General features: G+C 44.4%; 1 protein-coding gene across 1 annotated transcript; it reads left to right on the top strand.

The window, feature by feature from the left end:
- Positions 1-1,107: 1,107 nt before the first annotated feature.
- On the top strand, positions 1,108-23,984 carry baiap3 (BAI1 associated protein 3). The gene is made up of 33 exons (XM_088316288.1): positions 1,108-1,236; positions 7,033-7,175; positions 11,231-11,318; positions 11,637-11,720; positions 11,827-11,934; positions 12,568-12,627; positions 12,767-12,833; positions 13,193-13,406; positions 13,519-13,563; positions 13,734-13,811; positions 13,972-14,077; positions 14,157-14,264; positions 14,339-14,535; positions 14,609-14,726; positions 14,869-14,993; positions 15,331-15,421; positions 15,511-15,567; positions 15,663-15,760; positions 15,834-15,885; positions 16,007-16,158; positions 16,283-16,406; positions 17,273-17,413; positions 17,604-17,699; positions 17,950-18,165; positions 18,493-18,561; positions 18,634-18,713; positions 19,173-19,281; positions 19,381-19,446; positions 19,651-19,734; positions 19,984-20,104; positions 20,286-20,409; positions 20,787-20,992; positions 21,237-23,984. Exons 2-33 carry the CDS (start codon positions 7,042-7,044, stop codon positions 21,338-21,340), a joined length of 3,522 nt encoding a protein of 1,173 aa, XP_088172414.1. The 5' UTR covers positions 1,108-1,236; positions 7,033-7,041; the 3' UTR covers positions 21,341-23,984.
- Positions 23,985-24,337: the final 353 nt, after the last annotated feature.

Below are 24,337 nucleotides of genomic sequence, written 5' to 3'. Positions count from 1 at the left end.
CCTGCCCAAATTTGCATGGCATCCGGGGTTGCTATGATGTATTAGCAAGCATGTTCTCGTGTCAATAAAATAGCTCCGCGCGTCACGCTTTTTTTTTTAAACTGCAATGAAAGAGCATGTGAGGAATGATATTTTGTGCAAGAAGAGAGACATCTCTTGCCTACTGGCATATAATTACATCGCTGTATCTATTTAAAGCTTTTCCGCACAAGCTTGTGTGTTTTTATACGCAGCAAGGTGATAAATGTGCCTTGTATGTTCCGTTATGCGTGTGCACGCCATCTGCTTTGCTGGATTGGCATATGCTGTGCAGTCACATTGACACAAGATTTGCTACAAAAAAAGGCAAAGTTAACATGACAAAGTTCTATCATAATTACTTCAAGATGGCTTCACAGAGTACAAATGTCAAGTTCTTCAAGGCCGAGCAGAGACCTGACTTCTTTTTTAGTCCTAATTAGACTCCTGGCAAAAAAAAAAGAGTATTTTTATGCCTAAAGTGGTTGGAAGAGTTAAGGGACAGAAGAAAGTTAAAGCACATGAAAGCCACTGTGACTGATGTCCAAGACCTGCACTTGCTGTCTTCTGTGAGGAGAAAAATCCTCTCAGAGCATCCCTCAGCAACAGCCGAGAGATGTGTTCAAGTGCAAGATGTTGGTGGCGTAATTTAGGGTTTTAATCGAGTGATTGTTTTTTTTTGTTGTTGTTGTTTTGTTTCTTTGCCCATCACATTTGCACGCAACACAGAAATCACATCTTGTGATAATTTGAGAAAGAAAATCAAATTGAAACAAACAAACAAACAAACAAAAAAATCAGTGTGTATAAAGCCAAAAACAGAATGGCAACGTTTGAATATGTGGTTTAAAACATATACACAAACATGTTAAAAACTGTTTATTTGACTATAGTTTTTCAACAGTAGTTTTTATAAATCTTATTTTACGGATCGATTAGAATTGTGATATTTCCCACACTCTTTGAGTGACCTAAACACACCACGTCGCTTCCTTTGCCCATATTTGGTCGCTCATCTGGGGAAAACGTGAGCTTGCCAAAGCGTCTCGAAGGTCTAAAAATGATCTTTTCTCTGTTGCCTGTCACAAGAAAAACAGCCAAATCTTCACTGGCAAGTTGAACACACGCCAGAACCGAGTCGTGGTTCCGCGGAGAGCAACTCTGAGCCGCGGCGACAAAACATTTGAGAGAGGACAACTGCCCGGAGGAGACACACAGGTAAGTCGAGCTGGACGTCTCGTTTCGTCTTTAATTAAGAGCACTATCAAATGCTTTCCTTAGCATTTATGCCAAAACATTTGTTAAAATATGTTTTTTCTCTTCTTCTGACTAACATGACTATCACTTACGAGCTTTTTCAATTGACACCTGTTGAGCTATTTCAAATTAACATCCATGAATTAAAAGGGGGATAAAGTTCAGATTATGGCAACATATGAATGCATATGTTTGACAAGAGAAAGAAAGTTCAAACCTTACTACTGGGAATATATACATATTTTTTACACGTTAATATTTATTTCAATTTAGACAGTCTGAGATGATAGTGGAAAAGCTGCCATGATTTATTTTTTGCTGTTTTATCAAAACAGGAGTACAATCTTTATCTGCATGTATGGCCTTCATGTATTCAGATTTGAGCAATATAAAGCCGTATTCCACAGTCATTATATTTTTAGAATTTAGATACAGGTGCATATTATATGATCCAAGTTGCCATGGGAGACGTGATATTATTTAGTCAAGGGAGGTCTGAGCAGCTTTTTTTTCCTGACACAAAACCTGCAACAGTGTGGCCAATAATTACAGAATACAGGTTGAAATCATGTGATGTCAGATGCGTTGATAGGCTCAAAGCGAGCCTCAGAGTGAGTGGAAGCAACGGTTCAGAGCAACGTATGTGCAAACGTCTGAAATCTCCATACCTAAAAATATCCTCCTATGTGTAACTTTGTCCTCTTTCTTCAGAAGCCGGCTGACTCCGCTTTAGACTCATCTCCACGCAGCATTTAGTTGTGAATTAATCACCGTCGACCTTTTTATCATATTGTGCATCAGTGTCATTTATACTGGCGGATAGTGTTTTTTTCTCGCTGGCACTCAAAGCGGCAACATAACATTGCTCATACGCCTTTAATTACAGCATGCGTGATTGCCTTTGTCTCCTTTTCTTGGAATGCAAAACGCTGAGTTATTTCTAAAGTGTTTGGAGTGAGCGAGTGTGTGAGGTGAACTAAGGCCTTGTTGCACAAGCGAGAGGATGTCTGCCTGCTCGGCGAAGATGCAGCCATGGCATGTAAAAGCTCTCAATTCCACTGGATTTTCCGCGCCGGATCAATGGCCAGGGCAAATCGGCTTTTAGGTGCTTTGACAACAGCCACCAGGTGCTTTTGGGAATAGAGTGACTGACTGACTTTCTCTTTTTTCTCCTGCTCAAATCTTAAAGGGGAAGTCAAGTCCAAAATTCTCTTAAAATGTTCAATGAGTAATTATGCGTGTGGTCTCGGAAATTTTGACAAATCATTACGATTTGCTGATTTCTACAGGGACAAGCTTTTTATGTGTGTGCGAGTCTTATTTACTTGTCACAAGTTCTCCACTTTGCATGAAAGGGGAATTCGGCAGAGGCCCTTTTTTTTTTTTTTTTTTTACAGATGTAGAAACCTCAAGCTCTGTCTTGCTGTTAGCGAATCTCGACAAAGGTTGGCCCCGTGAGTGTCCCTAAGCATCCAAGTTAGGGTTGTCGTTGGTGATGATTTTTTTCTGCTGAATTCGGATGAAATATGGACTACTGACTGGACAATTTTAGTGTACGATTTGTGAATGGGAATCTCCAGAGACCGGATGTTGACCCACTGGAGTGGTCGCCTGTCAATCGCAGGAAAACTGCGAATGAGTCAGTGACTGAGTCTTTATCCAATTTGAACCACTGCACTATTGATGGCTCCTTCAAAAGTGTTTAGCATCTACTTGAAACTACCCAGGCATAAAAAAGTATCCTCCGTGGGTCTCTCTTCTTGTATCGCTTTCATCTTCCAAAGCGTCAAGAGGGCAGCCACATGTCCAGCTGGGTGTACGTTGAGTTGCGTTACGGCGAGCCCATTAGGACATCAAAGCTCCTCTGCCGGCCTTTTGTTAAATTCCATTTACCTGTATTTACTCGCTCCCTTCCCTCTGCCGTTACCATAGAGACACTCAGCAAGGCGCCTTTGGCTGCCGGGCTCGTTGGACACTGGTGAGCGAGCGTTTCCCTGGCATGCCGTCGCCACCGATTTCGGGAGAAAGGCATTTACTTGGCCTTGACTGCGTTTCTCCGGCAGCTGCTTGAACGCCCCCCTCACCCCCTCGCCCCCACGTAACACCCCACCCCTCTCCACTCTTCCCGATCGTGACCAGTGAGACCCGTTTTGTCACCACAGAGTGAAATGCTGTTGGCGAGAGGTCCACGGCTGTAATTGAAATGAGTTCACCTGGGAGGCAGCTGCTTGCCGCTGTTGCCTGTCAACACGGGCCACGCTGCAAATGACGTGCCGCTTCCCGCAGGAGTGTGCGACCCCACCCTCGGCGCAGCCGAGAAAACATTTTCACTTGCAACGATTCGCTTCGGGAGGTCTCTGGGAAATGCCGTCAAGGGAGCTGCCGATCACGACGTAGGCGCAGCGGAGCATTAAGACATCTCATCATTTTTCACTCGGAGTGGCAGCAAATGGACTTGCACTTGGATGCCGCATTACTCACAAACTCAAATGTTTAAATTGTTGCTGTGAGCAAAATGTTTTCATACTACCAACCTGTAAACGACACTAATTAAAAATAATTTCCCCGTACAATGCCGTAACATTTCTGAAGAGTTTAAATTCTATCACTTTTCACCAGAACCGTAGGAATTCTTCACCACTTTTCCTCAGCGGGATTCATTTGAAATGACCCATTGATGATATGTGGCAGAGGAGACAAGACACTTGAGGCTAATGGAGTGGATGCTCCGCGAGGGTGCCGGATGTCAGCGTCACGGATCGATAAGGCCGCGGCCGTCGAGGCAACTCGCACTTCCTCACGTCTGACTTGGTCCAAGACGGGGAGTTAATTCGACTGGAGCGCAAACAATCTGTGTGTATTGTGGGGCACTTCATCATCGCAAAATATAACAATTAAATGAATAAATAAATTCCGGAATCCTCCGTAAGTTTGAGCCTAGCAAGTTGCAATTCCTTAAATTGATGACTGGATTCTGACTCCTCATGTGAATCGAGGCCGCCGACTCTGGTCATGACGAATGTCAATTGCGTTTGTCTCTGTCGCCTTTTGAGTTGGAGAATGACTTCCATTTAATCCGAATCGGATGAAAGCGATCTGGTTAATGATATTAATTCAAAACGCCGTCCACTCAGACTCCCATTCCGCTAATTGTCCTTGATTATTCTTTGGCTAATAGCAGCCGCCATTGTTCTGCTTGAAGCGCCCCCGCCCGAGGCCCCTCCGCCTCAGCAAGCTGTCAACTTTTTAAAAGCGTGTTCGACCGAGTCGGGCCGACTGTGTGGAACGACGTCTCCATCAATCACTGGCGCTCTCTTGTGCATCTTGTCAGCCGTCTTTTGTGAGCCGGCTCTTCCTCACCTCTCTCGATTTGCAACCTCACACAAAGGGCTTCGCGAGATGTGCGGGTGTAGCAAAAACGCACTTGAGCCGGATTTACACCGCAGGGCCTAACGCCCAATTCCCATTCCAAATTTTTTTTTCTGAATGTCTATTTAAATGTGACATTTATTCAATATTGCGATTGTGATTTATCGTAATTGTTGATTTTATTTTTATTTGCAAAGTCTTCATCTGCTGTACTTTTTTAACAAACGCTAGCCCTAAATGAATCTGTATGACAATGAACACAATGTAACCAAGCGTAAATCAGTAAAAAATGAGATTACCACAATAACTGCACTACTTAAGCACCAAAGCTCTTCTGGGCAATATTAAAAATAATTTAGTCCAAAATTTTTGAAAGGTGTTTTTTTTTTTTTTTTCAACATTGCAACCATTGCAATTTGAAAATTACATTCTACTCTGAATATACATTGCCATTTGATTCATTGTTCCCCCCTCGTTTGAGTGTAACCACATCACTCCACTGGCTGCCATCAGAATAATTTTTGTTTTTCTTATTTGATAATCAAGTCATCTGAAGTTGCATCTTATTTACATCCTCCAATCTTTCCAGTAAGTGTAACTCGACATGGTGTATTGACGGCCATGCTTTTCCAATTTTAGCATTTCCGCTGCAGCACACACATTGACAGAAAACCGATTTTTATTGGAGGACGCGTGTTACAGAACGCGTCGCCCCCCCCGCCCCCCTCTCCTCCCCTTTGTGCTGCCATGACTCACTTCTCAATTGTACAACTTGAAAGCAATATTAAAAAAAAAAAAAATGTAACCACAAATGTGGCACTTGCAAACTTGTGATGTAAATCCAGCTTTGGAAAGACTGAAATAAATTCCTGTGATATTTACAGTAGATTATTATTAATGGATTTATGACAAATGAATTGAATGAATGAACGAAGCAAATGTGAGCATTCGTTACAGTAAATGTGAACATTTATCAGCTCCGTTGCCGAAAGTGGGATGTACGCTGCCGGTATTTATAGACCCCCAACCTTCTGTTGAGATCAAAATGATCAAATGGTAATAAAATGAGGATCTGCTTGGATCATTCCATAAAGTAGCCCCGGGATTATACATTATCATTTATGGTAAACGGAAAAGGTTTTGACTTGGGCCAATGAGAGCTGATTTATGAAATATCATTTGTTGATATTGCAAGGAAACGCTGCCCCGCGCTCGCCGTCTTGCGCCGCTCGGCTTCATTAAATCCATCTGACTTTATTTGAATCTTCTCTGCAGAGAGCTGTCATGTTATGAAGGTTACGTAACTCTGTTAGTCTTGAAAGACAACCTGAAAGTGGAAATGAAAATGAAGGATGTGACGAGTGACTGGCATCAACCTCTGCCTTTTGTAAGTTACGTGTATGTTATCTCCGGGATCAAGAAAAGAGGAAAAAAAAAAGGAGGCGTATTTTCACACATGGCGGCAGTACTTCATCCCCAAGGCGTCGAATTTACACGAGCCAATTTATGGCACAGGCTCGCTCACAGGCGCATTTTCAGCCCCAAATGAGTTTCTTGGTTGTTTCCTTTCCCACTTGATAGGTGGGCAGCTCACTCCAGAGACTCGACTGTTTGTATACAAGCAATTAAAAAGTCACTTTGCTCTGAAATGTCTCATTTTAAATTCACACTCACTTTACAAGAAAGTCGACTGTGACAGAAAGTTAACTGTTAAGTTTGTGTCCTGTCCCACGTGACTGCGAGTTTGACGGTCCTGTACTTTGGAGTAGTTGCTGTGCCTCCAAAATCTTTTTGTTGTCACTCGTGTGGATTTAAATTGAGCAAAAGTCAAGAATGTTTCAGCGACCTGTCGCGCCTCAAGTGTTCTCGTGGGATTGTGTTGAAACTTGTCCCTCCTCCGAGTGTCCCCGAGAAATTTATTTCAGCGATAACCTAAATGAGCATGAATATCAATCAAGCGCTCGGCCAACGCCTCCGACGGACGTTCACGGTCTGACGTGGGATCTTGCAAAGAGGGAAGCGGTTCAACCGCAGTTGCAGGTTGCCATGGCAATCACAACTGACTAATGAGACACATTGGCCATTTTTTTCACGCCTTGCTGGCCTATATGTTTGCCACTTAAGCTGTTGAAGTGGTCCCACAAATTTGTCGTTTTCCAAGGTGGTATCGAGAGGCGGAACGGACCGTCACTGCCCGTGGCCCTTTTGTTTTGAAAGCACGACGGCGCTTATAATGTGCGTCAATCTTGTGTGTTGAGAGTCGCCAGGTTCTCAAAGCTCAAGAATGAATCATTGCAAAGTTAGGGAAGCTAAATAAAAAAATAAAAATAAAAAAAGACCAACCCGCTGAATCTCATGACCTATTCCTTTTCTTTTGGGGCCCGACAGCAAAGAGCCATGACGACGCTGCTGGACCTGAAGAGTAGCGTCTTGCGGCAGGTGCAAAGGAGCCAGTCGTTGAGGAGCCGCAGGGAGTCGCCACCCGCCGCCGGCAGCCCCCTCAGCCACTGCCCGGAGCCCTTAACCCGAAGGTGAGTCAAGAGCGGATGCGCACAAACGCCACTATTTGGGTTGGTTGTTTTCATTCATTTAGTCTGCTTGCAAAATGAAAAAGTTCAAACCTTTCACTCACAGGCACTAAAAAAAAAAAAAATTTTTCCATCTGTGATACTTTGTGCTACTGACAATTTTGTACATATGTGTGTTGGACACAATACAACACAACACAACAATCTTCCTCCGATTTGTTTCCAAACACTTTCTCACATCTTATTCCTTAAGCGCAACTGGTGTTCATTCTGAATCTTCGGACTGGCCGTGCGTTCATCACGCAAAACATCACAATGCAGCGCCGAGCTCCAGCGGCCTCACAAATGCCTTCCTGTACTGTATATCACTTAACGTCATGCGGTTCGGAGGTGGGGCGAGCCCACTGCTGTTTCGAAATATCCTTTGTGTCGATGTGTTGCGCATCAATTTGTGGCTTTCCATTTGGGTGTTGTGTTGCGTCCAGTAACCGTAAACACGATCTGAAATTTGTTAGCGATGACTCACTGTTATCGTTGCCTCCCTTGAATTTGTCACGACACTGATTTGAAGTCTCGGGTTTGATGCAGAAACAAGTCGTACTGAGACAGTAAAATACAAATCGGATGTCTACATTATGAAATACAAATATTGTGTTCTCTGCATCGATGAACGCCTCAACCCTAATTAATGTTGCACCTTAAATAAATGCCGCTTCTCTCCGATGGGTTGCTGTGTCCGGTCGTAGACAAAAGTCCAACATTAGAATTAATATTATAATATTCTCATGAGATTAAAGAAATAGTTTGCTACATTAACGGTTAGTCTGTGCCGTGCCTGTTGCGTTTTGTAAATTCCACACAACATGTCGCAGTTCGTTTGTCTTGCCTTTTTGATTCAATGTAAGTTGGCCATGTGCTTGTCTCGTAGCAACAAAGCAAGCGACACTGGTGAAATCCCCCCCCCTCCCCGAACCGCCCCCCCACATGTCCCCACCACCAGCTCAGTCTTGTTTTGAAGCCTCATCTGCAGCAAAAAAAAAAAAACACAACAACTAATAGTATGAACCTGGGGTTACCATAGCAACCAAAACCCAGGCTTTGCTGTCTCGACGTGAACTTCCTTCGTAATGACGCCCGAGTTTATTTTTAACACGGAGGACGACCTCTGGTGCCGCACCGAACCTGTTTATCTCCTCGTGTATCACGCTGATTAAATATTTTAATAAATGCAAAATCCAATCGTCTCCGTTAGGAATCTTTTTTTGTTGTTGTTGTCGTCGTCTCGTTCCTTTAAATAGTCGTCTGAACTGTCACTACGGTCCATGTCATTCCTCATTTCCCATGCGGGCTCCCTGATGTTTAAGCCCCCCCCCTCCCCTTCCCCCGATGAGCCCCCCCCACCACGCTCGTATGCTGAGAGCTCATCATTAGAGGCAGGCTGTTGATCTCTGTTCGACATTCACGCCACTGAAGACGCACCTGCGCCGTGGCTTTAATTGACAATGGTCCATCATTTCTTTTTGGGAAATTTCGTTTTGTGCGTGTGTGTGTGTGTGTGTGCGTGCGCACTAATTGCATTGGGAGGCGACAATCACTTTCAGACGTGAACTTTGCACTTTGCATTTCTGCTTCGCCGGGATCTCATTAGCGGGTTTGTCGTCTCTGTGTCACTGCTTTTTAAATCAGTGCCCGCACAGAAGACCACCACACTGGGAGCGCGGACCTCCATAGAGGGGAGGAAGCCCCCCCCACCACGCCCCCGACTAAAGCAGTTTAAGATTCAATGCCAAGTTAGTCCTCATTATTTTAGGGGTCATGTCCCGTGTGCACGTCTGACGCTGCCGTGTGTCCACTCCATGGTGGCATTTTGGCTCGCGCCACCATGGGAAAAAAAATAAAAAATAGCGATTCTATCTTGTCGGTGAGCACTGGCTCCTTCTTGCCTAATCAAGAGTGTCGAAATCAGTGGGGGTTGGGTGTTAGTTCTTGTCACGCACATCCTCCAGCGGCGATAAGAGCTGCTGAGCTAATACGACGCAAGTGACAAGCGTGTGACATTCAGATTTCTTAAGCAAAAAAAAAACAAAACAAGCATGGTGTTTGATCGTAAGGCATCACGTGGTCTTTGGGGCCGTCACCGAAAGTGATGCGTGCACGAGTAATTGCTGTGTACGTGCTGCCACATGATGTTGAAGTTTGAAAAGGAGCGGCCGCTTGTCACCTCCACTTTTTCAGTGAGCCGTCTTCATGTTTGGATCTACGCGTCAGGGGCGAGGGTTTTGTAATTGAAGCATTGGAATGAATTCAGGAAAATAGATTTGAGTGAAAACAACATGAGAACCTGTTTCCGAGCAACATCAAGCCGCTTTTCTCATTCTGGTGACGTGGGCAAGACGGATTGTCAAGTGTGTTGTGTTTATTTCATTGTGTTAGATCAGACATCATTTAAAAAAAAAAAAAAAAAAGTACTTTTCCAAAAGCTGAGAACAAAAGATCCGACAATGTTTAGCCAAATCCCTGCGGCAATAAGACTGACAGAAGACTGAAGAGATTTGTGCTCACTACAATGCCCACGACAATTAAGAACGGATGTGGAGGGAATTGAGGGTCTCAAAGCGCAAGGATGCGGATGGAGTGGAGCTTATTTGTATTGCTTGCGCGAAAACAAAACCCTCAAAAAGTGGAATACCGCTCTAGCAATCCTTTTGTAAGACTCAATTGAACTGCACTGGCACAAAACCAGAATCCATTTCTGGCAGTATTTAGATTTCCATGCATCTTAACAGTCAAATATTTCAGCAGGTTTTAGCCCAACAAGTTTTTTTAAGCCAAGCAGTTGGAGCTCAACCATCTCTCCCAGCATGGCTGCCATTAGCCGTCATCAATACCTCAGGGGTTTACCATCTGCTCCCTCGCCGCGGCGAGAATCGGCGGGTGGCGACGTGGATGGGCTGCCACACGCCCGCTGCGATGCGATGACGCCCGTAAAAGAGTGCGTGACGGGGGCCTCGCCGCCGCGTCACGTGACGAAGGAATGGTGAAACGGGTGGGTGGCGAGGGAATTTGGCTAGCGGCTGATCCCCACCGTTCCGCCGCTGCTCACATCAGAGGTGATTTCCATCCAGGTCGGCGGGTGCTGAAAAGCCGCGCGGCTTTGCGAGTGGGATTCCCAAGGTCCGGGGAGCTTCCTACTCAATCCATTTCCCGCACCCCATCAGCACTCTAAACGTCGCCATGACAACCGTGAGGCTGGAGGGACAACGGGAATTCTCGCAAACTGGGAAAAAAAAAAAAAGATTTGCATTTCCGCACACAGCTGTGCTCATTTGTTTGAAATAGATCCCAGAGAACAGCCATGGCGGAGCAAATCAACGGAGTCCATGATAATCGCAGATGACATTTCGTACACTAGATATTTATGAGACCAATACTTTAAACTGTATTGCAATAAATGTAAATAGTTTAACTCGTTTACTGCCATTGATGGCTTAAGACGTCAAAGATCTTTTTTTTTTTTTTTTACTCGGCTGATAGTGAATGTTAAGCAAATTTAGGACTTGATCCAAGTTGCCCAAATCTCTTTTGAAAGTCTTACAAGGCAGTGTTTGTGAACCGAGGCGCTCGGAACCAGTCCTCCGATCATTGCGGGACTTGCTGGCATGCCTGTAAAAATATAATCTTCGTCTTCAGCAGAGATCAAGGCAAAACCAATTAGGCGAGATTGTTGTTTTGCTGTTAGCACTTCACAGGCATACAAAGACTTTGAAGTGCTCAAACCCAAAACAGCACGAGAATTGAACAACGAGCAGCAGACATTGACTGATGCCTGAGTCAAATCAGATGGTTTGACGACATGGCCAATGAAAAAAAACAAACAATTCAGTGGACTAAAATGGACACACGCGCTGAGGAGCATGTCAGGAAGTAAAGTTGAATCCACGCGGATGTCCCGAGTGCACAACTCTAATGTTCAGCCCAATATGCTCAGCCAAAACAATTAACCCAAACTTGAGTAAAAAAAAATCAAGCATCTTGTTTTTTTCCCGTTTTCTTGGCAGGATCTCCGAGGAGAGCATGGAGTTCTTTGAGCGTATGAATAGCATTCTGCAGAAAGAGGAGAACATGCTGCAAGCCGCCCAGGCTGAGGTAACCTCCCACCCGACTCGCAACTTTCCATCTGCTGGCTGGCCCACAACACACAAGCGAGCAAGTTGCGAGTGGGCCGCGCCGCCGTGACGTCCGCGAACAGCGTTTTGTTTTGGAAGTCCATCAATGACGAGCTGGTTCAGTTTCGCCTCCAGTCTTAACAGCGCATTGATGACTTATTCGCATCTTGACAAAGAGTTTGTCATCACCCAAACGTGCTGTCATTGTTGTTGCAGTTCATCCCCAAAAAAATGAAATGGTGACTTTTCATGTCATAGAAAGCCAAATTTGAGACTTGTTTGACTGTTCCCATCGCAGTGCCAAAGAGGCGCCTGCACCGTGCCGCCGCCACAAGAACATGTGGACCAGGCTTTCATCCAGGACAGAATCAGCAGGACGGAGGTTTGTTTGCTCCGCCGTTTCATTACTTGGAAATGCGATGACGGGAAGAATAAAAATGCTACGTACGAATGTGAGTGTCGCCATGGAGAGTTTTCTTTCCTTGCAGCTGGACTCGCTCTATGAGGAGGTCGTGTACACCGTCGTCAACCGAGTGGGGGTGCCTTCATCCGAGCATGTGACGAGCGACGAGGACATTTTTGCCTACCTCCTCAAGGTATCGCAATGAATCACGATGCTTTCGGATTCCTTCGTAATGAAGCCATCGGCACGGTGGTGGACTGGTGAGCACGATGGCCTCACAGCGCAGAGGTCGTGGGTTCGAATCCGGCTCCGTTCTCCCCGTGCCTGCGTGGCTTTTCTCCGGGTATTCCGGTTTCCTCCCACATTCCCAAAAACTTGCACGGCAGCTTGATTGGACACTCGAAATTGCCCCTCGTTGTGAGTGTGAGCGCGGTTGGTTATTCGTCTTTGTGTGATTGGCTGGCGACCAGTTCCGGGTGTACCCGCTTTACTGTTCGAAGACAGCTGGGATAACGGCTGGTTAGATAAACGTAGAAATGTTGGTAGCGACACACTAATAATTCACTCGAAGCATTCATATCAAACTTCTTGTTACGGAAATTTCACCTTAAAGTGTAAAATGTGAAATGAAAGCGGGAAAAACGCCCCGTCGGCTCTGCAGGCGGGTGACGGCAAAAACCCGCCCCCTCTGTTGTGATATGACATCGATTCTCAAGTCACGCCAGCTCGCGCGCGCTTCTTTTGTGCACGTCCGTGAGCGGCTTTCGTCTGTTCCCAGGAGCTCATAAAAAAACATTCTTTTTCTTTATTTTCATCTTGGAAAAAGGTGTTTGATATCTGCGAAGAGGAGCATGACATCATCCTCCAGAAAGTGCAAGAATCCAAGGTGAGTCGGCGCTGGCGTTGATGCGGAATTCCACAAATGTTTGTCCAAAAGAAAAATAATAATAACATACACACACACAAAAAAAAACAACCTTCCTCATGGTTTCAATTATTGCGGCTCTTGTGCGTTTCATCCACAGAGAGCCACTTTTTCCTTGAGAGCTTCTGTCTTGAAAGCCAAGAATCTGCTGGCAAAGGACGCCAATGGTAAGATACTTCAAATACGAAATCACCTCTCTCTGGCCGGAGCTAATATATTCTCCATTATGCCCCTGAAAAGCTTTCGAAGCGCACTTAGCGCAATACTCAAGTTGTTTACCTCTCATTTGCTAATAGCATGTCATTTTCATCAATTGCCTGCTTTTGATTGATTGTGAGCTTTTTATGGGCCGTGGAAATTCTGCTTGTCTGAGTGAGATAAGTTGCGATAAATATTTATCAAATGGGAACAATAAACAAATAGGTTCACAAAGACAAATTTCAGCAGTTTGACGTTATATTCAGTGCGCTGACGTGGGCACTGAAAAGAAAACTCTCGGACCTCCTTGGTAATCTTTCATGTCCAGGCTACAGCGACCCTTACTGCATGTTGGGCATCCTGGAGGGCCAGAGTCCCCGGGAGCCCGAGGAGAAGAAGGAGCGGAAGTTCAGCTTCAGAAAGAGGAAGGACAAGTTGGAGAAACGCTCCAGCACCAAAGAGGCGCTGCCGGCCAGGTGCATCCAAGTGACCGAGGTCAAGCCGGAGACCCTCAATCCGGTCTGGGACGAGCACTTTGTCTTGTGAGTTGGACACTTTTTCTCATGATGATGATTGTGATTTATGATGATTTATCAGTCAAATATTCAAGAGGAGCACACGGTGAGCATTTGTCGTCTGTTTTTGTTTTCACAGTGAAGTGGATGACGTCCACAGTGACTTGCTCCATTTGGACATTTGGTAAGATTAGGGGGCTTACAGGAAGTTAATTCTTTTTAGCTTCATTTTTTTTCCCCTCAAAGTGATCACCGGATGTGCATTGTGAAAATGTGGTGTGATTATTGTTTTTTTTTTTTTAATTGTATTTAATTCAGAGTATAATATGACGGCACTCTCTTTTTCTTCGACAGGGATCACGATGACGACGTCTCGGTCGCTGAGGCCTGCAAAAAACTCAATGAAGTCAGTGGACTTCGAGGAATGGGAAGGTATTTTTAGTAACAATATAGATGGTTTGATTTGGTTGATTTTTTACTTTGAAATAGTACGGCTGGAAAAAAAATGAACGCTGTTCAAATTAACGCTACTGTTACTACAAAAAGGCTACCATGTGGAGAAGCTCACCTGACAATCCTACCGCTCTGTTAGGTATTTTAAGCAAATTGCAAAATCGCTGCGTGCCAACGGGTCGTCGTCATCCGGCTCCGAGGAGAACGCGGACGACTTCTTGGGATGCATCAACATCTCTTTAAACGTGGGAGACGCTCAGATGTTTGATGAAATAAAACGTATTTCCTTCAGACTTTTTTTTTCACTCAGCTGGTCTTTGACAGGAGATTCCCGTGGGCGGCTTCGACACTTGGTTCAAACTGGAGCCTCGCTCGAGTGCCTCCAAAGTGCAGGGAGAATGTCACCTGATACTGCAGCTGTTCACGAGCCAGGTGTGTGACGCGAGCGTCCGCATGTTGGGCCTCCTTTTCTGACAAAGGTGTTCACGCTCTCATTTTGGATTCAGAGAGACACGACGCTGTCGAAGAGAGAATCCAACGTGTCCGTCCACAAAAAACTGCTGAGTCAGATTGTCGAGCATGAGCACGCTCACGTCAAGCGTGAGCCGTACAACTGGAACGGGCAGGTTAGCCCCCCGGCGTGGACGGTGCTCACCCACCATGCCGTGCAGACGGACCTCACCCGTCTCCAACAGGCCATCGTGTGAGCTTCGATTGTTCCGGGGTGAAAATAAAATGGCGGCGACCGTGCTAAAAGCTTGCTTTTCCCGCCTCAGACGCTGGCAGTGCTACAGCGGCCACCATCGAACGCAGCGTGTGTGCTACTCCCTGCTGCTGCGCCTCCTGAGGGCCATCGATGCCGAGTGGGACCCTCCCTGTGTGAGAGGAGACCTGGTAGGCTCTCCAACTGGGGGCCCCTTTGAGGGGAGGTCGGCGGGGGGTCAGGGTCTTCATTTGGAAACGTCCGCTTCATTAGGTTTTTGGTGGAGCCCAAAAATGTCTCCCGGCATAACTCGGGGACGCTTCCTGTGTCCAGGAGAGGCAGCTGTCAGACAGCTTCCGGCTGTACACGGAGCACTGCCTGTGCCTGATGAGGAACATGCGGCAGGTTTTCCCCTGCACCAGCGCCGCCGCCATTACGCGCTACGAGCTCATGCTGAGGTAACGTCGCCGTCGCCGCTGCCGCGCCGCCATCGCAACACATCACATCGCATGGCATGACGTGCCGTGGCGGGAGATGTCTGACATTTTCTCACCGAGACGCCGCCACCCTCCGGCCGGCTTGGCTCGCCTCTGAAACGTGACCCTTATCAAATGAGCCGTCCAACAACCACCAACATTTCCTCAGAATGTTACGTTCAAAATGGCCACCAGCTTCACCCAAATCCAATCTTCATAAAAGTCTGCTGCTTCAAAGCAATTACCGTCTTTTCTGGACGATAAGATGCTACTTAAGTCTAATACTATGTAATAAATGTCGGTCTTCCTCCTCTTCCAGGGGGATCGGCTACATGCAGAATATGCGGGCGTTTAAGACCGTTTGCCCCCTGCGTAACGAGCTGCACTTGGACATCACATCCGCCGTGAAGGTAACCAATCGTGCCTCCGGAGTCCTTCTAATGAGTTTGAGTTTGATTTTAACGACCCGCTACGTTCAATCACTTCACCTTCTCCACAGAAAGGCAACGCCGAGTGGTACGAGAGCCTAATCGCGCAGCACAAGCCGGAGGATGGGGTATGTGCATGCGAAAGGCAAACTTCTCAGCATTATTTTATTATTTCCATTATATCCATTAGGACCTCGAAAATTTCTTTGTGTTTTGGCTGCAGTCGCTGGAGGAGCACCTGAAAAAACTCATTGTGGTGGTGGACGCTGTCTGCGCAGACATGCAGAGAGCTCAGAATATCTACAACAAACTCTTCTACAGGTGCGTCCGAAGGTGGAACTTTTTGCTGATGTTGACTCACATTAATATTCACTTTTTTTTTTTGTCCCTGCAGTGCGGTCAAAGTGGATTTCTTCAGCGTGTCCTACAGGCAGCTGGAGAAGCTGGTAGGTCTCCACAACTGCGGCTCTTTTCAAGGAGACATATGAAGTTAAAATTCTAAACAGGTTGCGCAAAACAATACACAATACAAACTATTTCAAAGTTCCTTTGTATATTTTTTTACAGGTGGCCGATGACGCCAACGTGGCCATGGAGAGGCTTTGCGGCACCCTGGAGCAGGAAAGTTCCAGACTGACGCAGTCGATGGGCGAGACCGTCTTTGAGCTTTTCGTGTCCCTGAAGAGCCTCAAAGGCTTCCGGGAGTTTCTTCCTCTCAAGTCCGTCACAGTCGCAACTCGCATACTTCTTCCCTTGGCCCGTGTCCCAATGCTTTTGTCCGATCGTGAGATGACTCATGCTTTTGTTCGCTTGTCGTGTTCTCTCCGTCATCCTCCTCTGCAGGGATGCAAAGATGTTGGCCTTGGCGGGATTTCACAACTGGTTCAAGTCGTCCATTCACAAGTTCCTGCAGGTTGTTCACGACAGGTCATGTGACAGGATTTGCAAAGCGGTGGAGACGGACAAGGTAAGACGCCCTGGCCCTAATTTGGCGCTTGGGCCTCAAGTGTGGTAACCATGGCGATGCGGCGCCACATCATCTGCTCCATTGGGGTCACATTTAGTGATTGCTTCTCTCTGACCAAGAAATGGACATTTTTTTTTTTTTTTTTCGTTTTCCCTGCTCGTCCAGGAAACAAATTTTCGACTGATTCTTCTGCAAACATGCGGTATTGCCTCACCTCAAAGCAACATCCCAGTTGTTTTTCACAGATATGATATTTGCAGTGATTGAGGTCAAAGGTAAAAAGGAGCACATGATCGGCATAAGTTTATTGAAGTTGTCATATATTTATGTGAAAAGTACAACAATTTCAAGTTGGACTAGATATTGGAAATAATTGGAACTTTCTTTTTTAAATATGTCAATAATTGGGAATTTATTTGATATATTACAACTGTGACAATAAAAATAAATAAAATGTGATATTTAATGGAAAGTTATTTCATATGTTAATAAACAATATTGGAATTTATTCAATATATTTTAAAGCAGAATAATTATACCTATAATTGAAATTAGTGAATGCATGGAAATTACTTTTTTTTAAACTGATGCATATTTAAAAAAATAATTAGGTTAATTACAGCCTTTATTATTATTAGAAATGAATTTACAATACAAATCCCGTTCACCAGATTATGTACGTGGACAGGTCATAGCTAGCTGTAGCATGAATTTAGTAAAAATTTTGTCCGTCTCGTAAAAAAATTAAGAATAGCTTCAGCATTTTCTCTTTTGTAATGTTGACAAAAAGTCATCATCACACTTTTTGAAATGAACAACTTCCTGTAATGCGTCTTTTTGATGATGACACTTCATGTGGATTTCAGATGGAAGCGGTGCAGCAGGCCAAGCACAGCTCTTCGGCGCCGGAAGTGACGTCCTGCTTCCGACAAGTCCGAGACATCTGGCTGCAGCTGGCCTGGCCGGACTCCGCGGGCGCCTTTATCTTTGTCACTCGCTTGACCGACGTAAGTTCCGCGTGCTCCATAACGTGCAGCTTAGCTTTTAGATCTTTTTTAAAAATAGAATTTTTATATAAAATATTTATGTCTCTCAATGAATATGTTACATTTATTTATTTATTTTTTTAATTTCCAATACATTTTCCCCATTCATATTCATGTAAAAAAAAATATTTCAACGATGTTCTTGTCTTAGAACTTTTGCAGTGAGGCTGTGTACTACTCGGAGATGCTGACACGAAAGATTGAGAGGAGCCAGCTGGGCCGGGACCACAAGAGCTTCATAGTTCAGGTAACGCCCGTAGCGAGGCGCATTGACGTGTGCGTTAAATGGCAGCGAGGGCCCCTTGTGCGCCATCCCAGCAGGACGACGAGAGAAAAAAAAAAAAAGCAAGTTTTTGCCTGTCGGTCATTCACAGCGGCACCCTGCCCTCTTTGTAGCCCTGCTTTCAACCTTCTCTGCACCTCGGCCCTATCTCTCTCTCTCTCTCTCTCTCTCTCTGGTTCTCCTTCTCCGCTCCTCCTCCTTGCTTCCCGCTTAGCTGTGCGTGGCCCTCAACGACGTCGAACACGTCCGCGTCTTCCTGGGTCACCTGCCCAGCGACCTGGACTGGTCGGGCGTGGAGCGCGCCATGGAGGAGTCATGCGGCGCCGAGGGCAAGGAGCAGGTGTTCAAGGCCCTCAACGGGCAGCTCTTCAACATGGACCTGGACTTGCAGAGGGAAGCCAAGCGGCTTATCACGCTGCTTACGGACAAGGTACAACTTCAAGCCTTTTGGGAAATGATATTTAGTCAAACGGATTATTGTTTTTTTTCTGCAAATATTCTTTGAATTTGCTGCATGCGGCGCATTCCAGACAGCCTTGGGCTAATCTGAGATGGGCTGACGCAAAGTGTAAAAGTGGGCTGTGGTCTGACGAGCCCACATTTCAAATGTGTGACGGTTAAGTGGTGTATAAGTAAATATGCAAAGAAAACAATCAAGTTGAGCAGTTTGTACATTAAATATCATTTCTTTCTTGCCTTCCTTACGGATTTGTGTGTGTATTATTTAGTATTCACACATTTGGTTGTCGATGCGCAGATGGTGCCTGAGCTTCGACGATATATCCAGCACATCAGCTTGTCTCCGGACTCCATCAACAACGACGACGTAAGGCCTCACGTCACTTTTCTTGCAATGTAAGCACGTGTAACTCGTGTGCGTTGACGTGGTGGCGACCAGGCCGTGGCCCCGCTCATGAAGTACCTGCAGGACACCGTGGTCATCCTCACGGACACGTTGGTGAAGGACAACCTTACCCGGTAATGACTGCCTCTTGCCTCCTCCTTTCTCAAAATATTTTTGTCACAACGGGGACAATGTGTGATTTGCATAACCATTATGATTTATAATTATACCTTCTGCCTAATTGCTTTTCCCCGGTGCGTGTGTGTGGGTGTGTGTGCTGCCAATGATTTGCAAAGGTAGCACTGAATCCTAAAACCGCACGATGAGAATGCAAAATCGGATTTAAAAGAGACATTTTATGCATGTTCTTCATCATTCAATTCAATCTTACTGACATTCTCCTGTCAAATTACACAAAGGGAAAATAATTACAGCAAACTTTCTCCGTTTTGGGTGCGCCTTTGTGTCTTAATGCTAATGTAGACTAGGGCATTCTTTATCTTGATGACTGGGGGCGGAGCTTGAAACCCTTTTTTGGACATTCGTAGCGTTTTGTGCCGTTATTGGATCTCTTCATGTTTTGGACTTTTTAGGGTTCTGCAGAGCTTGTGGGAGCTGCTCGTGCGCATGATCCTGGACTCCGTCACCGAGAACCGAGGCGTTCAGGTGGAGTTCTACAACCGCTTCCAGTACACTGTCGAGGTGACCGCTGCCTCTTGTCGCACACATCGGGAGTTTTCCCGCCAGATGTCTGACGCCTTTTGTGTCCCTCAATTTCTCCTTGTTTTTATGCGTTCGTAGACCTTATTGCAATTCCTCCAAGGAAACGGTCTGTTACTTGAAGATATGAAGAGTGGAGACTACAAGGTCATCCAAGTTTTTTGTTATTGTGGCAAATGTAAACAACAACAAAAAATAAACATTTCCATTGACTGGTAGTCAAGTTAAAATAAACCGAACAAAAATATCATTGTGACAGGATTTTTTTAGCCTCTTTGTCAGTTTTGCCGGTGATTGTAAATAAACAATAATAACGTTTTTCTCCTCCCTCGCCAACATGGCCGCCTCAAGGCACTGGAGGAGGAGCTGAAGATGAACAAGTGTTCCTCTTTCGAGCTGATCGAACAGTACTACCTGGAAAAGATCTCCCTGCAGGTGCGTTCCGCCTCGCCAGACGTTTGTTCTCGTTGCACGCCACTGTGGTTTTGATGTCGTCGTTGGCAAATGGGGAAAAAAAGAAAAAAAAATTGTCGATCCAGATCTTTACGGTGCTTTTCCAAGTAAGCGGTGTATGTTTATAAATAAAACTAAATCTCATACTCAAACTATAAAAAGTCAATGACAATTTTTGCGACTGCGATGCTCTGATGCGGCGCTGAGGCAATGCGTATGTGTGCGTTCCAGAAAACTCTCAAACACACACGCTTCGGTCGGATCAGCGTCAAGTGCTACTATGACGCTCCCGAGCAGAGGCTGACCGTGGAGATCCTGCACGCCGCCGACATCATGGCACTGGATGCCAACGGTAAAAAAAAAAACAGCGTTGTTTTAAGATGGCTACGCACACGGCAACATTCTGTTCAGGTTCAAGAAGATTTTCCGTACGATTATCTTGAGGTTTGCGGTGTGTTCGGAGTCTTTTTTTTTTCCAAACAAGAAGTGCTTTGTGTGGTTTGAATTGTCATTCCTCCCGATCCGGATGTCAGGTCTGAGCGACCCGTTTGTCATCGTGGAGCTGTGCCCCCACCACCTCTTCCCGCTGGCCAAGAGCCAGCGCACGCAGGTGAAGCTGAAGACGCTGCACCCCGTGTTCGACGAGCTCTTCTACTTGTGAGTGCTTGTTTCCGCCGGTGTCATTTAAAGGTCACGCCAGGGCGGCTTATGTGCTTTCCGACTGTTATTGCTTTGCTCTTCGCAAAGGTCGCCCCCGTCCTACGCTTCCACACCGCCTTTTATTAGCAACGTTCCGGCACTCGTTGGATTATGTCGGATTTAACGCAAAAAAAATCAATAATTGAGGAGGAGTTATTTTGAAAGTAATTAAAAACAGAAATCTGCATTGAAGTCATTTTGTCCTGTTATCAGGGACTGCATCAAAAAACATTTGTGATGATAATTCACTTTTGCTGTCTCGTAACAAGTTCCATATGTGAAAAAGTGCCGTTGAATCCATCGCTGAATAAATAATCGCCATCCTTGCGGCACAGCCACGTGAGTCCCGAGCAGTACCGGCACCGATTCGCCTGCTTGACCTTCACCGTGATGGACTACGACTGGCTGTCCACCAACGACTTTGCCGGCGATGCCGTGGCGCCGCTCAGCGACTTCTGCTGGCCGGGGAGGCCCAACGCCACGGCGGCCGGCAAGAGCGTGCAGCCCTTCATCCTCCACCTGTCGCGCAGCAAACCCAGCGGTACTCGTTCCTGCAGTTTCAGTTTGAACACAGAAAGAAGGGGGCACGGCACGATTGTTAACACGGACGGATTATCAGTTTGACATTTGCAAATTTGTCCAATTGTGGATATTTTTTTTTTTTCATCCAATCGTGATTTTCCTTCAAATGTTTTCCTCACTTGTTCAATGTTCCACTTTATAAATTTGCTGTCAAAGGTCGTGATGGGATCATGGATTCATTTTTTTTGCTTCCCGTCCTGCAGAGAAGCCGATCATGCGGATGCTGGACGCTCGGGCGGGCGACAGGGAGGCTCAGGAGTTTGTCCGCAGGCTGAAGGAAATTGAGAAGTCCATGGAGGAGGAGTAAAAAAAACAAAAACGCCCTGGGTCAACGCGTTTCAGTGTCCTCTGACCACGTGTCGCCACCTGTGCTCTTGTACCGGTACCATGTTTACAATTTTTGGGTTGTTGTTGTTGTTGTTAATTTTTATTTATTTATTTTTTCTACAATATTCCAAGTTCTTCGTTCTCCGTTTCGTATCTATACCAAAATGACAAATTACCAGGGAGTCACTGTGCAACCCGATGCTGTCTCAGTTCAACTCCATTTTAGGAAAAATTCCATGTGACTATTTTTTTGTAACGTTCTCTTTGTGGTATATTTGATATGATAGAATTCCAAACTATTTTGTGGAAGTAGCACTCAGTCCAAGTCTGAATCTTTACCTCACGTGTGTTTTTGGTGGGCGTTGGATGGTTTATGGGAGGATGCTCAGGGTACAAAACTTGCGGAAACTCAATTGAATTTTTCAACTTTGAGTCGTATTTGTAGCTCTTCTATTAATTCAAATGGATTGGATTCATTCGTGTACGAAATTGAAAAAGACTTTAATGGATGTCAACAGTCAACTAGTGAAGAGCCTGTTAGGAGAAATTAATGAGAAAAAAAAACAATTTACTCCGTACATTTTTGGCAAATTCTTCATTTTTTTTTTTAATGGATGACTGTTCTGCATTGTATTCTTTATTGGTTAATATTCAATAATTCACACCACATTTGTAAGAAAATGTTGTATTTTTAAGGCTAGCGTATCAGACATAGATGCACTTTCTGCGTTTTGATGTTCAGTATTTAAAAAAAAAAACTAAAAGTGAATTTGTTTACAAAATCATAAAATGTATCTTGTAAATGGCAACTGGACTCGTTATGAGAATTTAGTAGGATTTTGTACCAAAGGTAAGAAATAATTACAAAATAATTTTGTTCATGGGCAAATTTTTTGAATGAAATTATTTGTCAATCTAATCCAAAATTCTTTGAAATCTTTGAAATGTGTCCTCCTTTTGCCATTTTGTGCAATTTTGAAATTGCCGTGACTTGTTGCATATTTTATCGTTCAGTATTTTTCATCATTTCAAGACTTTTATTGCATACTTTTAATGTATTTGATAATGAATATACTATTTACAAAAATACATCAAATAGTTAAAAACAAAAAAAGATTGTACTGCATCAACACATGTTGAGTTTGTATCATTTTAATTTATTTCAAGTTTTACTTGAATGTTTTCACGGGGGTGTCTATGACCAGACAGAATCTCTGTCTTGACTAGTTTTGTGATTATCTTTTTTTTTTTTTTATTTAAGATGGACTTGCTCATTTCATCGTGTCAAACACGGCAAAAAAAAAAGAAAAATAGTGAGTCAAAGTGAATTTTTAATCGGCTGTGTGGAAATAATGATGAGTCACTGCTTCGTGTTGCGCAAGCTGAAAAGAATCAAATTTCACCCTGAATGGCAACATGGGCACAAAAGCCTCATTTAGGAGGAGAAAGCAAGCTAAGTGCAGATAATAAGCGAATGTAATAAGCAAATATTCAGCAAACGTAAAAAAAAAAATATATATTAAATACAGTCATGACTATTTTTCCTTTCTAAAGCTTTCGGAATGCATAGAAAAAGCAAAACGTGTCCAAATCTAGCTTGTGTTGATTCTAAAAGTTGAAGCACCGCATGTCCATCTGGTGACAATTTGTCCCATTTCCTACTAAATTCTCACAATCGCAACTAAAACCTTGCGTAAAAACAATCTGATACCTAAAGGAAAAAAATCCAATAAACTTTTTTTTTTTTTTAATGTTGTGCATGTTCTTGTGAGCATTTTGTGTGCAAAAGTGAGTGGAATCCGATCGATCAGAATCCAAGCTTTGTTTTTTTCCCGAAATCTATCCTGCATTTCTTTGCAATGACGTTGAAGTCAATTGAGGAGCTTCTTTTTTCAGCCACAATTGTGCCAAGAAACTTTTAGGAAGTGAATTCAGGAGCTTCATTTACACACAAAAATGTGAATTTTAGTGCCATCTTGTGGCAACTCTGCACCAAGCGCACAAAAGGAAAAAAAAAAAGATAATTTTACTGCGAGATGGGGCTTACCTTTTGTACAATCTCCTACTAAAAATCATTTCATCATTTTCTATCGGTGAAGGTGCAAAACGCCCCCGGGCACCTTCACCGCAAAACAAATCATGGCCTCGAAAACACACATCAGGTTTCATGCGAATAAATACCAAAAACATTTCTAAAAAGCATTTACAAGATCACCTCACTTACAAGATTAAGGATGTGCAATGAGGAGGACGAGAAGGGAGAGGAAAAGTGTAGCAGGTAAACAAAAACAAAAATTGCACCGACAGCATTTTTGATGGTGTTGTAAACTCTTACAGTAGCTTCTCGTGTAATCTTGCGTCGTTTTTGGGGTTTTTAATTTCTGTGATTGGGGAGGGGGGGGGGGGGGGGTATTTCTGAGGACACCATTTCTAATGGTACAACAAATAACGTGAAGTGGCATTCAGGTGGCTTCGAAGGCGTCTTGTGGGTAAAGCACCTTGTTATCGTTGCAGTGAATTCTTTGTCCTTGAATGTGTAAAAGACGGTGTTGCTGTTTATTAGATAATACAAACATTTGAGATCTGTCAATGGACTGCAAATAAAATGGTGTTTACATTTCAAAGAGTGGTGATGATGTTTTATCTTTCCACAAATTGAAACAGTTCCCATATGTATATATATACACGCGCACACACACACACACACACACATTTATTTTTTAATGAGTTTGAATTTAATTAATTCCGAACACAGTCATTTTTCCATGTGCAAGGGGATGTGTAGACTTTTGCAACCACATTAGCTCACTTTTTTTAAATTTGAACTTAACCTATGTAAAATGTTTCATTTTGCAGCACGCACTGTGACAGCAAATCTGCTGCCTCCATATAGTGACCTTTAATAACGCCCACCGCACCCCTCTTCTTCTCCCCTGCATGGCATCAAATTCTTGCTGTAATGCCACAGCAGCCCCGC

The sequence above is a fragment of the Idiotropiscis lumnitzeri genome, chromosome 15 (genome assembly GCF_059441095.1).
Source record: "Idiotropiscis lumnitzeri isolate Australia: NSW breed Sydney's pygmy pipehorse chromosome 15, RoL_Ilum_1.0, whole genome shotgun sequence".
Lineage (NCBI taxonomy): Eukaryota > Metazoa > Chordata > Actinopteri > Syngnathiformes > Syngnathidae > Idiotropiscis > Idiotropiscis lumnitzeri.
This window is presented reverse-complemented; position numbering and strand designations above follow the sequence as displayed.

What these genes read in the sequence shown, in the direction of transcription:
- baiap3 (XM_088316288.1), top strand. Translation starts at nt 7,042, where the DNA reads ATGACGACGCTGCTGGACCTGAAGAGTAGCGTCTTGCGGCAGGTGCAA. An exon ending in ACAGAATCAGCAGGACGGAG is followed by an intron (nt 11,721 to 11,826) that starts GTTTGTTTGCTC and finishes CTTTCCTTGCAG; the next exon opens with CTGGACTCGCTCTATGAGGA. An exon ending in GTCGCGCAGCAAACCCAGCG is followed by an intron (nt 20,993 to 21,236) that starts GTACTCGTTCCT and finishes CCCGTCCTGCAG; the next exon opens with AGAAGCCGATCATGCGGATG.